This window comes from Parambassis ranga, chromosome 13, assembly GCF_900634625.1.
Source record: "Parambassis ranga chromosome 13, fParRan2.1, whole genome shotgun sequence".
Taxonomy (NCBI): Eukaryota; Metazoa; Chordata; class Actinopteri; family Ambassidae; genus Parambassis; species Parambassis ranga.
This window is the reverse complement of record NC_041033.1, coordinates 23,292,684-23,307,195: the sequence shown is the minus strand read 5'-3', so window position 1 is coordinate 23,307,195 and position 14,512 is coordinate 23,292,684. Positions and strand designations below refer to the sequence as shown.

At 50.6% G+C, this 14,512-nt stretch overlaps 2 protein-coding genes and 1 long non-coding RNA gene across 6 annotated transcripts in view; 1 reads left to right on the top strand and 2 right to left on the bottom strand.

The window, feature by feature from the left end:
* Positions 1–14,512, top strand: part of supt5h (SPT5 homolog, DSIF elongation factor subunit) — a 30,038-nt gene that overhangs the window by 5,802 nt on the left and 9,724 nt on the right. For 2 of the 3 annotated variants that reach the window (XM_028419775.1, XM_028419773.1), the window contains 20 exons: positions 13–264; positions 350–439; positions 528–598; positions 677–782; positions 875–965; positions 1,040–1,176; positions 1,266–1,421; positions 1,651–1,797; positions 1,874–2,020; positions 2,303–2,428; positions 2,784–2,868; positions 3,435–3,554; positions 3,635–3,737; positions 3,859–3,986; positions 4,136–4,241; positions 4,314–4,472; positions 4,683–4,851; positions 4,927–5,124; positions 5,961–6,056; positions 6,435–6,816. In XM_028419775.1, coding sequence (XP_028275576.1) covers positions 13–264; positions 350–439; positions 528–598; positions 677–782; positions 875–965; positions 1,040–1,176; positions 1,266–1,421; positions 1,651–1,797; positions 1,874–2,020; positions 2,303–2,428; positions 2,784–2,868; positions 3,435–3,554; positions 3,635–3,737; positions 3,859–3,986; positions 4,136–4,241; positions 4,314–4,472; positions 4,683–4,851; positions 4,927–5,124; positions 5,961–6,056; positions 6,435–6,575 — 2,628 coding nt within the window. In that variant the 3' untranslated portion in view covers positions 6,576–6,816. Of the gene's footprint in view, positions 1–12; positions 265–349; positions 440–527; positions 599–676; positions 783–874; positions 966–1,039; positions 1,177–1,265; positions 1,422–1,650; positions 1,798–1,873; positions 2,021–2,302; positions 2,429–2,783; positions 2,869–3,434; positions 3,555–3,634; positions 3,738–3,858; positions 3,987–4,135; positions 4,242–4,313; positions 4,473–4,682; positions 4,852–4,926; positions 5,125–5,960; positions 6,057–6,434; positions 6,817–14,512 lie in introns of those variants that run through there. The other variant, XM_028419774.1, reaches the window with a different exon arrangement.
* Positions 6,978–11,220, bottom strand: rnaset2l (ribonuclease T2, like). Of its 2 annotated transcripts, none has more exons than XM_028419821.1 (9): positions 9,114–11,220; positions 8,796–9,012; positions 8,634–8,701; positions 8,283–8,340; positions 8,134–8,201; positions 7,532–7,645; positions 7,393–7,441; positions 7,258–7,332; positions 6,978–7,181 (listed from the first exon to the last, which is right to left on the bottom strand). In XM_028419821.1, the coding sequence occupies exons 2-9, from the start codon at positions 9,000–9,002 to the stop codon at positions 6,993–6,995; spliced, it is 828 nt and encodes a 275-aa protein (XP_028275622.1). In that variant the 5' UTR covers positions 9,003–9,012; positions 9,114–11,220; the 3' UTR covers positions 6,978–6,992. The 2 variants fall into 2 exon arrangements, with proteins under 2 accessions (XP_028275622.1, XP_028275621.1); XM_028419820.1 differs by having other exon boundaries at positions 9,166–11,220.
* LOC114444933 (uncharacterized) lies at positions 12,588–13,319 on the bottom strand. The gene is made up of 3 exons (XR_003671595.1): positions 13,116–13,319; positions 12,974–13,029; positions 12,588–12,754 (listed from the first exon to the last, which is right to left on the bottom strand). It is a non-coding gene; the product is annotated as an uncharacterized LOC114444933 (long non-coding RNA).

Sequence of the window (14,512 nt, the reverse complement as noted above, 5' to 3'; positions counted from 1 at the left end):
CCCACCCTGCAGCCTCTCCAGATCAAGTCCGTAGTCGCCCCGGATCATGTCAAAGGCTACATTTATGTGGAGTCCTACAAGCAAACGCACGTCAAGGCAGCCATTGAGGGCATCGGCAACCTGAGGATGGGCTTCTGGAACCAGCAGATGGTCCCCATTAAGGAGATGACCGATGTCCTGAAGGTCGTCAAAGAGGTCACCAACCTGAAGCCTAAGTCCTGGGTCAGGCTGAAGAGAGGCCTGTACAAGGACGACATCGCTCAGGTACCCACCGACGACCCGCTGACAGACCGCCAGCGGCAGGTCTTTAAAGCTCAGTAGACGTACTGACGGTCACTTTGATCTCCAGGTGGACTACGTGGAGCCGAGTCAAAACACAATCTCCCTGAAGATGATTCCTCGGATAGACCTGGACCGCATCAAGGCCAAGATGAGCCTGGTAAATGGACAGCAGAGTTCATGACGGCTGTAATGTAGGCGCCAACACTCACCCAGTGTCCATGTCCATCTGTGTGTGTGTCCTGCAGAAAGACTGGTTTGCCAAGAGGAAGAAGTTCAAGAGACCTGCACAGAGGCTGTTTGATGCTGAAAAGATCAGGTACACACACACAGACACACACCAGTGCACCTGAAAGCAGAAAGGAAGTGTGTGTGTTGATGATGTGTTGTCTGACAGATCACTGGGAGGAGAGGTCAGCCATGACGGAGACTTCATGATCTTTGAGGGGAACCGCTACAGCCGCAAAGGCTTCCTCTTCAAGAGCTTCGCCATGTCCGCTGTGGTGAGGACAACACTACAAAATACACATGCTGATGGTCCTCAGCGTCTCTGCGGGACATCCCTCAGCAGCTGTTTCTGCTTCTTTCCTGTCAGATCACAGACGGAGTGAAGCCGACTCTGTCAGAGCTGGAAAAGTTTGAAGACCAGCCTGAAGGAATCGACCTGGAGGTGGTCACAGAGTCAGGTATGTCATGAAGAGGGGATTCATATGTGCCTGTGTCAGGATGTCATTGCTGACTTGATTTTGTGTGTGTGTAGGTAAAGAGCGTGAACACAACCTGCAGGCTGGTGACAACGTGGAGGTGTGTGAGGGAGAGTTGATCAACCTGCAGGGAAAAATCCTGAGTGTGGATGGCAACAAGATCACCATCATGCCCAAACATGAAGACCTGAAGGTGCGCACACACACACACACACACACACACACACAGCTCACCTGTCGCTCATGAGCAGCCTTAAAACCCCTCCGTGTGTTTCCCCTCAGGACCCTCTGGAGTTTCCAGCTCATGAGTTGAGAAAGTATTTCCGTATGGGCGACCACGTGAAGGTGATCGCCGGGCGATACGAAGGCGACACCGGCCTCATCGTCAGGGTGGAGGAGAACTTTGTCATCCTCTTCTCTGACCTCACCATGCACGAGGTACCTGAAACCAAAGAGAGAGAGAGAGACGCTGAGCGAATGAACAGTCAGAACAAAACATGTCGGCGCGTGTCACCAGCTGAAGGCTGCTTTTAAACGGCAGGATCTCATCCTGGTGCAGCCTCTGTTGTGTACATGTCTCAGTAATGCGTACAGTATGATGTGTGATGCAGTTTTGTCTGTATGTCAGACACACTCATTCTTCTGCTTTGTTCTGTGTGCTGTGCAGCTGAAGGTCTTACCCCGAGACCTGCAGCTGTGCTCTGAGACGGCATCAGGCGTGGATGCAGGAGGGCAGCATGAGTGGGGCGAGCTGGTCCAGCTGGACCCTCAGACTGTCGGTGTCATCGTGCGGCTGGAAAGAGAGACGTTTCAGGTAACGGTCTGACAGGAAGGCACGTCTGCAGCGTGCCTTCCTGTCCGTTTGTTAACGGAGTCCCGTGCCCTCTCAGGTGCTGAACATGCACGGGAAGGTGCTGACAGTGCGCCACCAGGCTGTGAACCGCAGGAAGGACAACCGCTTCGCCGTGGCGCTGGACTCAGAGCAGAACAACATCCACGTTAAAGACATCGTCAAAGTCATCGACGGACCACATTCTGTAAGCACCAGTTGTTCTGTCTTGATGACTAAATGTTTATCTCCCGGAGAGATGCTGCAGCCGACGGTCGGCACTGTTTATGCAGAGTCTGAGTCTTTTCAAGCGTGTTTACACAGAGGAGCACTTTGGACGGCTGGATCCTTCATTGTATATTCACTGACGGGCCAGGCGCTCTATTTTTAACCATGTGATCCATTGCACAGGAAGTGCTGCGGTGATGATCGGATGTTTGTGTCGCTTCACCTGAGGAAGCTCTGACATCTGTGTGTGTTTCTGCTGCAGGGCCGTGAAGGAGAGATCCGCCACCTGTTCCGAGGCTTCGCCTTCCTCCACTGTAAAAAGCTGGTGGAGAACGGAGGCATGTTCGTCTGCAAAACCAGACACCTGGTGCTGGCTGGTGGATCCAAGGTCCGCATGTCTTCTTTGTTTCTCAGACATTTAAGAAAGAGGGTTAAATGTAATGTCAGGGTTCGTCATACCACAGACATTCTGTCCCATGTTTCTTCCTTTGAACTGTTTTCAAAGCATTCTTTTAAAACTCATGAGGGGGTTTGGGAAATCTGAGGGTCAATGCAGTTGATGGAGGAGGACACATCCAAAGGAAAATAATGGGAGAAGTTAGACGTGGAGGACGAATGGGGGAACAAAGTGATGACTCTTGTAATTTAAGTGTCTTTTTGCTTTTGTTGGCGTTTTGCTGTTCAGCTGTAAACGATCATTGTTCACTGCCGTCTGTCAAACTGTGTTGATGCTTATTTTGTAGCCAAGAGACGTGACCAACTTCACAGTGGGAGGATTCGCTCCGATGAGTCCTCGCATCAGCAGCCCCATGCACCACGGCGGAGGAGGTGCGTGTCAGAAAGTGTGTGTGTGTGTAGATTCCAGAAGAGTTCTTGGATGTTGGAGACAATGAGAAAAACAAAAATACTTCACTAGAATTTCACTGGTTTCCGGCTGAACTTGTGAGCCAGGATAAATGCTTCAGTGGTGCTCATGATGAAAATCAGCCTTGAAAGGTCCTGAATCCATGATCAGCGCTGCTGGTAAACGAACACGTTCCCATGGAGCGGTGGAACTTTATTTGTGTTAACAGGGAGAACGGTTTTCAGGACTGAGGTTAATCCTCGCAGGGTGATTGTGGGGTTATTTCTTTAAGTGAGCTCTACATGCTCAGACTGCGGCGCGACGGTCCGCTGTGACATCACTGCTCACACCACACAGGACTTCAGGCGCTCAGGTCATCACATTCAATCCGGCCATGTCTCTGCTTAAACTCACAAAGGGCCCGGCTTTAAGTTCCTGCAGTGGAAGAGTGTCTCTTACCTACCAGACCTTCTGATTAACCAGTTCCTGCCACAGGGTGTGAAGCCTGACGGTCTGAACTCCGGGTGACGCCGCTGCTTTCACTCTACAGGTGCTCAGCAGAGAGGAGGAGGAGGAGGAGGTGGTGGAGGAGGAATGGGGCGGGGCCGAGGGCGAAGAGACAACGAGCTGATTGGTCAGACGGTCCGAATCTCCCAGGGTCCTTACAAAGGTGAGAGGAGATCAGGCTCGTGTTTCTGTTGCTGTGAACGACGCTCTGGGCATCAGTGTGTTTATGCCTCCGTTTCCCAGGATACATTGGTGTGGTGAAGGATGCGACGGAGTCCACGGCTAGGGTGGAGCTGCACTCCACCTGTCAGACCATCTCTGTGGACAGACAGCGATTGACCACCATGTGTGTACTCACGCTCTTCACCCAACCTTCAAATTCTCCTGCCCTTTAATATTTAATACTCATCTCATGTCCCTCCTCTTCCTCCCTCCTCTTCCTCCCTCCTCTTCCTCCTTTTATACAGGGGAGCCAAGAGACACAGTGGAATGACGTCCACCCATGGACGCACACCCATGTATGGGTCTCAGACCCCCATGTATGGAACTGGCTCCAGGACGCCCATGTACGGCTCTCAGACGCCGCTGCACGACGGTAAGCTGCTGTCAGAGAGGCTGTGATGAGCTCATCAAACGTCTGTGTTTTGTGTTCAGCGGCCTCCGGGCGCCATGTTCTGAAAGACCAGCAGCCACATCCTGAGACGTGTGATGAAGAGTCTAACTCGGTTTGTTTCTCTGTCACAGGAAGCCGTACGCCTCACTACGGCTCTCAGACCCCGCTGCATGATGGGAGCCGGACGCCGGGTCAGAGCGGAGCCTGGGACCCAAGCAACCCCAACACACCTTCCAGGTAACACACACACACACACACACACACAGACAGGAGGTCGGTCTGTTTCATCTAACTCCTCCGCCTCTGCAGGAATGAGGAGGAATACGACTTTGGCTATGATGACGAGCCCTCGCCGTCCCCTCAGGGCTACGTCAGTACCCCGAATCCACAGACCCCAGGCTACCCAGAGGTGCCGTCTCCTCAGGTCAACCCTCAGTACAACCCTCAGACTCCTGGCACGCCTGCTATGTGAGTATAAACACGTTTCTGAGGGTTTTCTGTGGAAGTGTTTTGTCCTTTTTTGGCTCTGGTTTGGTCCCTGGTCTGGGCAGAGCCGGAGGTGTTGTTCTCCCTCCAAACAATACAGCCGATGCTTGTCTGAGCAGGATTTGAGTCTTGGAGGTAAAACACAGATTGTTGTGAGTCAGTTGTCCAACATGTGTGTGTGTGTGTGTGCAGGTATAACACAGAGCAGTATTCTCCTTACGCGGCTCCGTCCCCACAAGGCTCCTACCAGCCCAGCCCCAGTCCTCAGAGCTACCACCAGGTGGCGCCCTCGCCTGTTGGCTACCAGAACACACACTCGCCAGCCAGCTACCACCCCACGCCCTCGCCCATGGCGTACCAGGTAGGAGAGAGACTCACTGTGAACGTGAAGGCAGCGTCCGCATGACACTGACCTGATCTCCGGTTGTTCCTGCAGGCCAGTCCCAGCCCGAGCCCTGTGGGCTACAGTCCCATGACGCCTGGAGCGCCCTCTCCTGGAGGCTATAACCCTCACACCCCGGGTTCCAACATCGAGCAGGGCGGCAGCGACTGGGTGACCACAGACATCCTGGTGCGAGTGAAGGACTCCTTCATGGACCTGATGGGACAGATCGGGGTCATCCGGAGCGTCACGGTGAGAAATCCGCTGTGAGACAGGAAGGACTCTCTCTCCCTCTGATAAACAGAACAGTATTGTGGTGCATCTGTTTGACTCAGATGTCAAATAAGGATAAATATTTTATAGACAGCAGTAACAGGATCGACGTTCTTTAATGTCGCCCTCTTAGACTGAAGAACGAGGCATTTACAGTGTATTTCATCTCCCGTCAGCGCCGAGCGGATGATTTATCCAGAGATTTACTTTTTGAGGACGCCCGCCTCGTGTCTGCTGTAAAATAAAAAGCCTGCAGTGAAGCTGAGTGGAACTCTAAACATCTAAATCCTGCTGCTGCCCAGAAAGTGCTCGTGGGCTGCCTGAAAACCGTCCGGCTCTCCTGGGAAACATGTTCTTATCGTTTGGCTGCGCTTCTTTAGCTTTAGTCAGTGTTTCCACACGGCTCCACCCGTCCCGGCAGAACTCACCATTCCCACACTGTCAGTGCTGTGTGTGACAGATGTTCCTTCAGACAGTTGTGAAATGCTTCCACACTCACTGTGGTCTCCTGCATCTTCAAAAAAGAAAAACAAGTCACACAGATCAGAGTGGAACATCATGTCTGTCAAACTGAAAGAACAGTAAATCCAAGATGATGTCACTTCTGGGATGGTTCCTGAAATCTGAGAACCGTTTTCACATCTTGGTCACAGCAGAGATGGGGGGGGGGACATCTGCAGCTAGCTTTAGCTTAGCTAGGTGTCTGTAAACACTGATGTTTTTTAGTTTAGTAGTTTTTTCTAGTCTTAAAGAAAAAGTGATTGTTGGTTGATTTGCCTAATTGTGTGTCTTTGTGTGTCTGTGTGTGTGTGTAGGGAGGGATGTGCTCCGTCTTCATGCAGGAGTCAGAGAAGGTGGTCAGTATCAGCAGTGATCACCTGGAGCCCGTCACACCCACCAAGAACAACAAGGTAAGGCCGCCCTTTCCTGCTTCACATCATGTGACCATCATCATCACACTTTTGTATTTATACAGACACGTGGCTCAACCTGTGGTCCCAGACCCCCAAAATTAATTGAATAAGGAATATGTAGAGTATTTGTATGTAATGTAGAGTTCAGAGAGTATCTGTCTGAATAACTGACTGAAGGCGTCCAGGCTGATGGACTCTGCAGGACATGATCCATCAGTCTGGACGCCTCGAGTTTAGACTCTTGGAGCAGACTTGATATTGAAAATGATGACGTCAGTGACAGTCAGGGAGGCTTTTTATTCTTATCCTGATAACATGCGCTGATGCAGCCTCACACATGTCGATGGGTCTGGTTCTGTGGTCTCTTGTGTTCAGGTGAAGGTGATTCTGGGAGAAGACCGTGAGGCCACAGGCATCCTGCTCAGCATCGACGGAGACGACGGCATCGTCCGCATGGAGCTGGACGACCAGCTGAAGATCCTGAACCTGCGCTTCCTGGGACGCCTCGAGCACTGAGAGGAGGCGTGTGTGCAGTGACACACACACAGAGGGGACTCATGGGAGCTGGCTGTGATGTCACACAAGAGGCTGAGGACGTCCATGTGTGTGTCCCTGCAGGCCTCCCTCTGCTCCGCTCCTGGATTTTTATTGTTTCGTTTCTTAGTGCTCTGGTTTTAGTGCTCTCATTGTTCTGTCATTTGCTTTCTGAGGGTGAACACGAAGTGTAACACGTCAATAAACGTCAGTCATTTCATGATGCTGTGTGTGTGTGTGTTTACCTGGACCACAGCGTGAAGCTCCTCCAGGGAGGAGGTGTTTGGATAAAACAACACTCACACTAGTTTAGTGAAGTAAAGTTTTAATCCTTGATGAGTTGCACTTGAATGAAACAGATTTTTTTAAGTGAACTTTGGAGGTGACGTCGTGGTCGTGTCAGCCGCAGGGCCGCCATGGCTGCTGGTGGTTAATGGGGAAGTAGTACAGAGAGGCGTTGGGAGGGCAGGTGTGCACGGAGAGGCCCGGTCCTGGGTCGGACCCAGATGCAGGGTCGCCATGGTGATTACAGCCCACGGTCAGGTTGCGAGACAGATGGATCTTCAGCTGGAACCACACCTCCCTGTCCTGGAGGAGCCACAGGGGGGGACAGGTCTGTTACAGCTTCTGACCTGCACCGATCAGGACCTGATATTGATCTGACCTTGTGGTCTGTGGCACACTGGAGCTGATGTCTGTCACCCAGATGTGGAGCCAGGATGCCCTTCACCTCCTCAGCCTGAACACACACAGTATTACACAGTAATACATGGTCAGAGTCATCAGTGTGTTTTGTTACCTTGTAGGATGTTTGGCAGGACGGAGTGACTCCAGCCTCCTCCAGCAGTCTGCAGGAAACACAGTAAACCTCTCAGTGTTTGATCCTCAGTGCAGATCAGTGTGTGTGTGTGTGTGTGTGTGTGTGTGTCAGAACTCGCCTGTGGATGTCGAAGCGTCCTCGCAGTTTGAGGCAGATCTGGAAGTATCTCAGAGGAGAGTTCAGACCCTCAACACATGCTGCACACGCTCCGTGTTTCTTCCACTCCTCCTTCCTGTCACCGCACACACACACAGACACACACACACACAGACACACACACACACACACGTGTTTATATTAATCTGACAAAATAAAAACTATCTGATGTGCAGTGACAGAACAGACACAGTTTAACAAACAGGTCTTCTGCCCTCTGCCTGCCAAAACAGGAACTGCAGAATCAGTCTGACTTCAGCGGTCTGGGCATATTTCTGGAGGTTAGCTTCAACCTCGTTCCATCACTTCAGTGCTTTTCTTAGTGTTTCTGTGGGTCCACTCTGGGTGTTTTTAGTGTCTTTCTTGGACATGGACGGTGCCATTAGCTTCTGTTTTGGCATTAGCGGTGCTGTTAGCCACCATTAGCTCCTCTCTACAGTTACACCTATTCTTCCTACCTGCTCACTCAACCCACATCTGCTGCTGACAATCTATACAAAGTGTGTAAAGATCCCCAGACGTCTTTAACGTCCCCCTCTGATGTGTAGTTTGAATGTGGGGTACCAGAACTGGAAGCTGGATTTGGTTTTCAGTAGAGACGGCCAGTGTTCATCCAGCTCCGCCTCCAGATCCTGGAAGAGAGGGAGAACATCTCTGTCAGTTTTCTGACGTCTCAGGTGAAACCAGGAGAGCCGGACCTGAGCGGGACTCACCTGGACGTCTGAGTGGAAGATGGGCCAGCAGTCGCAGCAGCTCATCGCCCGGAGAGGCCTGCAGACACACAGTGACATCATCAGGAGCAGCATCTGCATCCAAAGCTAGCATGTTGTTAGCATGTTAGCTGACATCATTACTGCTACCGGCTCAGCTCGGAAAGACATTCTGTCTGTTACTGCAGATTAGCTGCTAATGATAACGATACTGAGCAAGCTAACGTTTACAACAGAATGCCGAGCGCAGTTCACTCTGCAGCCACAGGTGTCACTGTGAACTGTAGATGCTGTAGCATCAGTATCTGCAGCTGTGCTGTTAGCGCGCTGTAGCTCTGTGAGTGTGCGTGTTACCACAGGCCGTGGATCGTCCAGTCGTCGATGCTCGGAGGAATCCTGCAGAGCGACTCGTTGTACAGAGACTGGAGGACAGACCGACAGACGCCGCGTTGACAAAGGCACAGAAATTACTGAGTCGGAGGACAAAATGATGATGATGATGATGATGACGCTCACCTGACAGAACCCCCCCGGCCACTGCAGAGTGAACAGGAGGCAGCTCCAGACACAGTAGTGCCCTTTCTCATGCATTTCCAAGCCTTGGCGGCCATGTTTGTAGTCCTCCCAGGGTCCTCCCTGTGTGGTGGTGACGTCATGCAGGTGCAGCAGGAACAAGAATGCAGGACTCAGACTGACCAGCAGGGGCAGCACTGAGCAGCACATCTCTGCCAGACTGCAGCATAAAGAAATAATATTACTCCCCTCATGAAACACGCAGTAACATGGAAACACAGACAAGACGAACATGTCTTCAGTGTTTTAAAGGTTGAAGACCTGATCTGAGGCTCAGCGCCTGTGTCGGTGCAGAGAAGGTGGAGGCACTCACCCGGCGGCTGCAGCGGCGGCTCTGGGCGCCGTCACAGCTTCACTCAGCCTCAGAGCAGGAAAAGCAGAAGTGGGAGTAACGGAGCTGTTTTTATCCGAAGACTTCTGCTTTCACATGCTGCCGAGGACCCAGAGACACAGCGACCGAAACCAGGGCAGAGGAGACAGACTGATCACACACCTGTGGGGGGGGGACTCTGTGGATCAGACTCGTCTGCTCAGCACATCCCAGAGTTCATAAAGTGGCTTCAAAGCTTTTTGGGCTCTGAAAGATCTGTGTGGACGAGGCCTGAGCTCCTGAGCAGCTCCCAGTTCTTCATCTTGTGGAGTTTTCCTCCATGTGTTTGTTTGGAGGCAGCTTTCTCTTCAGGTCCGTCCTGTGTTGTGGTGGTTACAGCAGGTCTCAGTCACATGACATGATGATCATCAGAAGAGTGTGTGTGCAGTTTGCCTGAGTCTCCTGGTCCTCCTGACCCTTTCCCTAATCCATGTTAATCTCAACACTAACAGAACAGCCCGAGGCAGCTGGTCCCCTTACTCCAGCACATCGCTGCCGTCTCGTCATCTTGCAGAGAGCTACATGAGTTTTCATGTTGTACATTTAAACCTTCAGTGAGGGTCCAGTCTGAGCCTGGCTGACACACAGTGCAGCCTGAGCTGACCTCTGACCTCTTCCTCCCGTGTGCAGTTAGGAAACATGAAATCTATGTTCTGTGTCTGAAGCAGTTTGAAGACTGAGCAGTAACCACAGGAGAGAACTCATGACTGGAGTTTAGTGGACACACATCAAGTCCTACAGAGACACTTTAACCCTTTAACTGTCTCGGTGAGACAGACCAGCATCATTAACACATCATCATGTAGCGGTCACGATAGATATAAAAACTTTAACTACAGTTATACAGTCACAGTAGAATGACTAAAATAAGGCAATGTGACCTTGTATGTACAGTAGGTGATGGAGCCTGTGTACAGAGGATAGGCGTCGCTCCAGCCATGATCTGACGGTGGTCATGAGCCTTCAGCCTGCACGTCCCATCACTGGACCCCTGATGCTCCTTCAACAAGCCAGTTCCTCCTCTTATATGAACGGGGGCAGCGTTCACCTCAGGTGGGCCTCTTCATGTAGCCGGCCAGCAGTTGTCCCAGTGTTCACATCCGGGTCAGAGCCCTGGTCCTGGGCCCTAGGGTGCAAACGTAATGAGAAGGGAGGCTGGGGAGCCCGACCCTCAGAGCAGCCATCCTGGAGGTCACCATGGACCTGAGGACAGAAAACAAACAGCCAGCAAAGACCCCATGATCATAAGCACAAGGACCTGCACCAAAGACAGCTGGCAACACATCAGGAGTTCACGTCATCACGTCAGGTCAGAGTCAGCAGCTTCCTGCACACTGAGGTAAGATCTGCTTCCTCACTGGCCGCAGCTGCTGTGAAAAGAAACTTGTTAATCACATCGGATCAAGTTTGATTTCTGGACCTGCCCCCTTCAGCCCTGGAGACTCGTATGGACCAGTCACAGCCGATACCAGCAGATCAGGCCCCGTTGAGACCCAGCTGCAGGCAGCTCACAGTGTTTCAGTTTCTGTGGACATTGTGGCTCATTAGGGTCAAAGGTCAACAATCCCCAATTCCCCGTTCACTGGTTTTTGGCCTGGTGATCGCCCTGACCAGGAGTTAAACCCTTTTTGTTCCAGCACTCACTCCAATGGGAAGCCCCCCTTTCAAGAAGAGCACAGACCTTGTAGAATCTGAATGGCGGCCTCCTCTGAGCTTAGGTGTCAGATTGTGATTCCAGGCGTCTTTCTTCTTCACAGGAGGACTTTAACCTCTTTCTGATGACTGAGCTCCAAAAGCTGTGTCAGGCTTAGGAACCAAGCACGTCTCCTAAAGCCTGAGGAGTATGAAGTCAGACAGTCAGGGTCAGATTTAAGGAATCATCGATTGCCAACATGTCAGTGCTGAGAACAGCGTCAGACTCCAGACAGCAGAGATCCTGCTGGTCCCAAACCTGCAGAAACCCTCGTCCTCCTCAATGTGTTGAACAGATGTCCTGTGTGTCCACGACACATGTGAGCATCACATCCACGCTGGCAGAGACCAATGTCTCCTGCAGCGCTCCTGCTGGCTGACAGACCACATTCCACATCTGTTTCAGCTCCATCTTCCACTTGAATGATCAGACTCCACAGAGCAGGCTTAAAAAGAGGAAGGCCGTCTTCACCTCGCACCAACAGCACGATTTACACGTCGTACATTCAAAGAGCACACAGAGACGAGTGGACCGAGTTTACACCGTCAACACGTCCTTTGACAGCTTGATGTTTGTCCGCTGCACTTCTTAGCACATTAGCAGCACAACTGAGAGATGAGACGGCTCGATGTCCACATTCTGTACTCCTGAAGCTCTGAGCTGATGTCTCCCTGCAGCCAGCAGCTCCACCTCCACCTGCTGACAGCCTGTAAATCCTCCACACAGGCCCCAGGGCGTCTGCTGGAGTTCAATACGGACTCCAAGCAGAGAACTGGCACTTCACAATATTAGTACATGAAACGTAGCAAGACGAGCAAACGGCACGTGTAGTGAGTCCTTCTGGGGATGGCAGACACCATGCTGAGGCATGACCACTGCAGCTGTTCACCGCTTGTTGAGCTCCCAGGAGGAACGTCCAGGTCCGAAATAACGCTGTGCCTGTCCACACGTAGGGAGGGCTCAGGTTTTACCTCATAGTGTCACTTTTGATCTTACCCACACTGGAAATGCTGTCACCAGCCTTTCATTTTCAATCAAGTCGCCTCTAAAACACCACTCTGCTTTGAACACCTTGATTTCCAGACTCCTGGAATTTCATTGCTAATAACCATAACTGCAATGAGTCCTCACACTGTCAATCACTGCATCAAATCTATTTAAGAAAAGAAAACAAGCTTTTTATTAAAGAGGTTCTGAACATTAAATTACATATAATTTGGAACTTTCTGACTTTTGGTGTTTTCTATATAAAAACTCAAAGAAAAAACAGATGACATCAAGTCTTTAAGACACATCTGATACTGGAGATTTGTGATGATGTTCATCAATAACAGTGCATGTTAAAAGGAAACTTAACAGGTGACGGTGAGAGTTACAGATGAACAGAGACAGATGCATCAAGCCCTCTGTGTGTCACTGTCACCACCTGCTGCCAGCCGCCGTCAGTCCTCAGGTGTCTCCTCCAGGACCGTCCAGTCTGCAGTGAAAGCTTTCAGACGTCACAGCATAATGTGTGCATACAGACCTAGATCACCTGGAGCTGGTGGCTCTACTCACACCTCCACAGGATGATGATCACTCCTGTAACTTCACTGTAAACATAGTATAATGTGTGTCTGCAGGAAAGAGATGCTCTTCATTCAGAATGAAACCTTCAGCTGGGTCCAACAAGTGGTTTCACTTCATTCTCTAAGAACTCAGAGGATACATAATGTGAAGTCTGTAGCATGATGCATGAATAAGTGTTCAAACCTCTGAGTGAAGCAGCCTCCTCCTGGTCCTGCTCACTGAAGACAGACTGTCCTCCAGTCAGCATCCATGTTTGGAGAACCAGCTCACCTGTAACAGAGTGATGATGCAGGTTTATAGTCAGACACTGCTACATGCTGAAGAACACACCAGCTACTCAGACCAGATTAACAGGAGCATAAGACTCCATACATTACAGTGTCTCTGTAGGTCAGTGACTGAGAGCCTGATAACATGCTAACAGCTAACATCACAGTGACCCAAAGACAGCACAGGAGGGAGCACCTGTTCAAAGGGCATCAGACTCACCCCGATACATCACTGCAGCAGCCTGGGCAGGTCTGTGTGCTTCAACACATGCTGCTCTGAAAACAGGAAAACACATACAAACATAATAATAGCTGGCAGGCTTGTACATCGGCTAACTTGCTTAATATGTTAGCTTACCCACCAATTAATACAGCACTCTGGAAAGATGCCCAGACATCACAGCCTCAATCTGACACAGAAGATGCACGTTAACAGAAACTTAAATACATTAAAAACATCTAGGTTCCACTTAAAGTTCCAAGCCTTGCTGTACAGTCGTCTTCTCTTTGTGCCTTCACCCTCACATTCTTGTGGTATCAAGTTACATTAAGTTACATTAAATACAGTTAAGTACAGAGTATAAGAGTCACTATAATCCAGTACAGTACACAGTATGAGCACAACATGATGCATGGATACAGATACAGACCAGTGAAGGAATGACAGTGATGCCTGACATGATCATCCAGCTCCTCTCCTACAGAAAGGGGAGGAGTTATACAGTCTGATGGCCACTGGCAGGAAGGACCTCCTGTGGCGTTCTGTGCTGCTCCTCGTAGTCTCAGTCTGCCGCTGAATGTGCTCCTGTAGGACAGCAGTGTGTCCTGCAGGGGGTGAGACGTGTTGTTACGAACACTGAGGAGTTTCCTCAGTATCCTCCTCTCCGTCACCTCCACCACAGACTCCAGCTCCACTCCCAGCACCGAGCCAGCCTTCCTAATGAGCTTGTTGAGTCTGTTGGTGTCGGCCGTCTTCATCCTGCTGCCCCAGCACACTACAGCGTAGAAGATGATGCTGGAGACCACCGAGTGGTAAAACATCTGCAGCATGGTCTGGCAGACGTTAAAGGACCTGAGTCTCCTCAGTAGATACAGGCGACTCTGTCCCTTCCTGTATATTGCCTCTGCATTTGTGGACCAGTCCAGTTTGTGGTCAATGTGGACGCCCAGGTATTTGTAGCTGTCCACAATGTCCACGTTGGTACCCTTGATGCTGACCGGGTCTGGGAGTGTCTGGTGCTTCCTGAAGTCCATTCAGCTGCAGGTGGTTTTGTCCGCACCACTCCACGAAGCTGTCCACCACACTCATGTACTCCGCCTCCCGACCTCCGAGTCGTCCGAGAACGTCACCTCTCAAATTGTGGTCGACCTGTGCGATAGTTGTTGATCCAGGTGGTTCGGAAATGTTTAAAATTACAAATGAAAAATTCGTCAGCGGAAAATTTGTGAAGTAAAATTCATCAAGTGAAATTGGTCAAAGACTGAAAATCGAAGTTATTCTTTCAAACAGATCAGTTGCATCACATCAGGGGACGGCTGACACGGCAGCCATGGAAAAAAAATATAAAAACTGGTCTTACCTTCAGTAGACTTCACCTAGGAGGAACACATGTCAACACAACACTGTGTGTGTGTGTGTGTGCGTTCTTGTGCAGCTATCAATGACAACCAATTTGGGTAGTTTAGTTTTCATAGAACTTTATACTACACAACATGGCGTCTCAGAGATAGCTGCACAAGGTGTGTGAGCAGGAAAGCG

What these genes read in the sequence shown, in the direction of transcription:
- rnaset2l (XM_028419821.1), bottom strand. Translation starts at nt 9,002, where the DNA reads ATGTGCTGCTCAGTGCTGCCCCTGCTGGTCAGTCTGAGTCCTGCATTC. An exon ending in AAATCCAGCTTCCAGTTCTG is followed by an intron (nt 7,646 to 8,133) that starts GTACCCCACATT and finishes GTGCGGTGACAG; the next exon opens with GAAGGAGGAGTGGAAGAAAC. An exon ending in AGTGTGCCACAGACCACAAG is followed by an intron (nt 7,182 to 7,257) that starts GTCAGATCAATA and finishes TGGCTCCTCCAG; the next exon opens with GACAGGGAGGTGTGGTTCCA.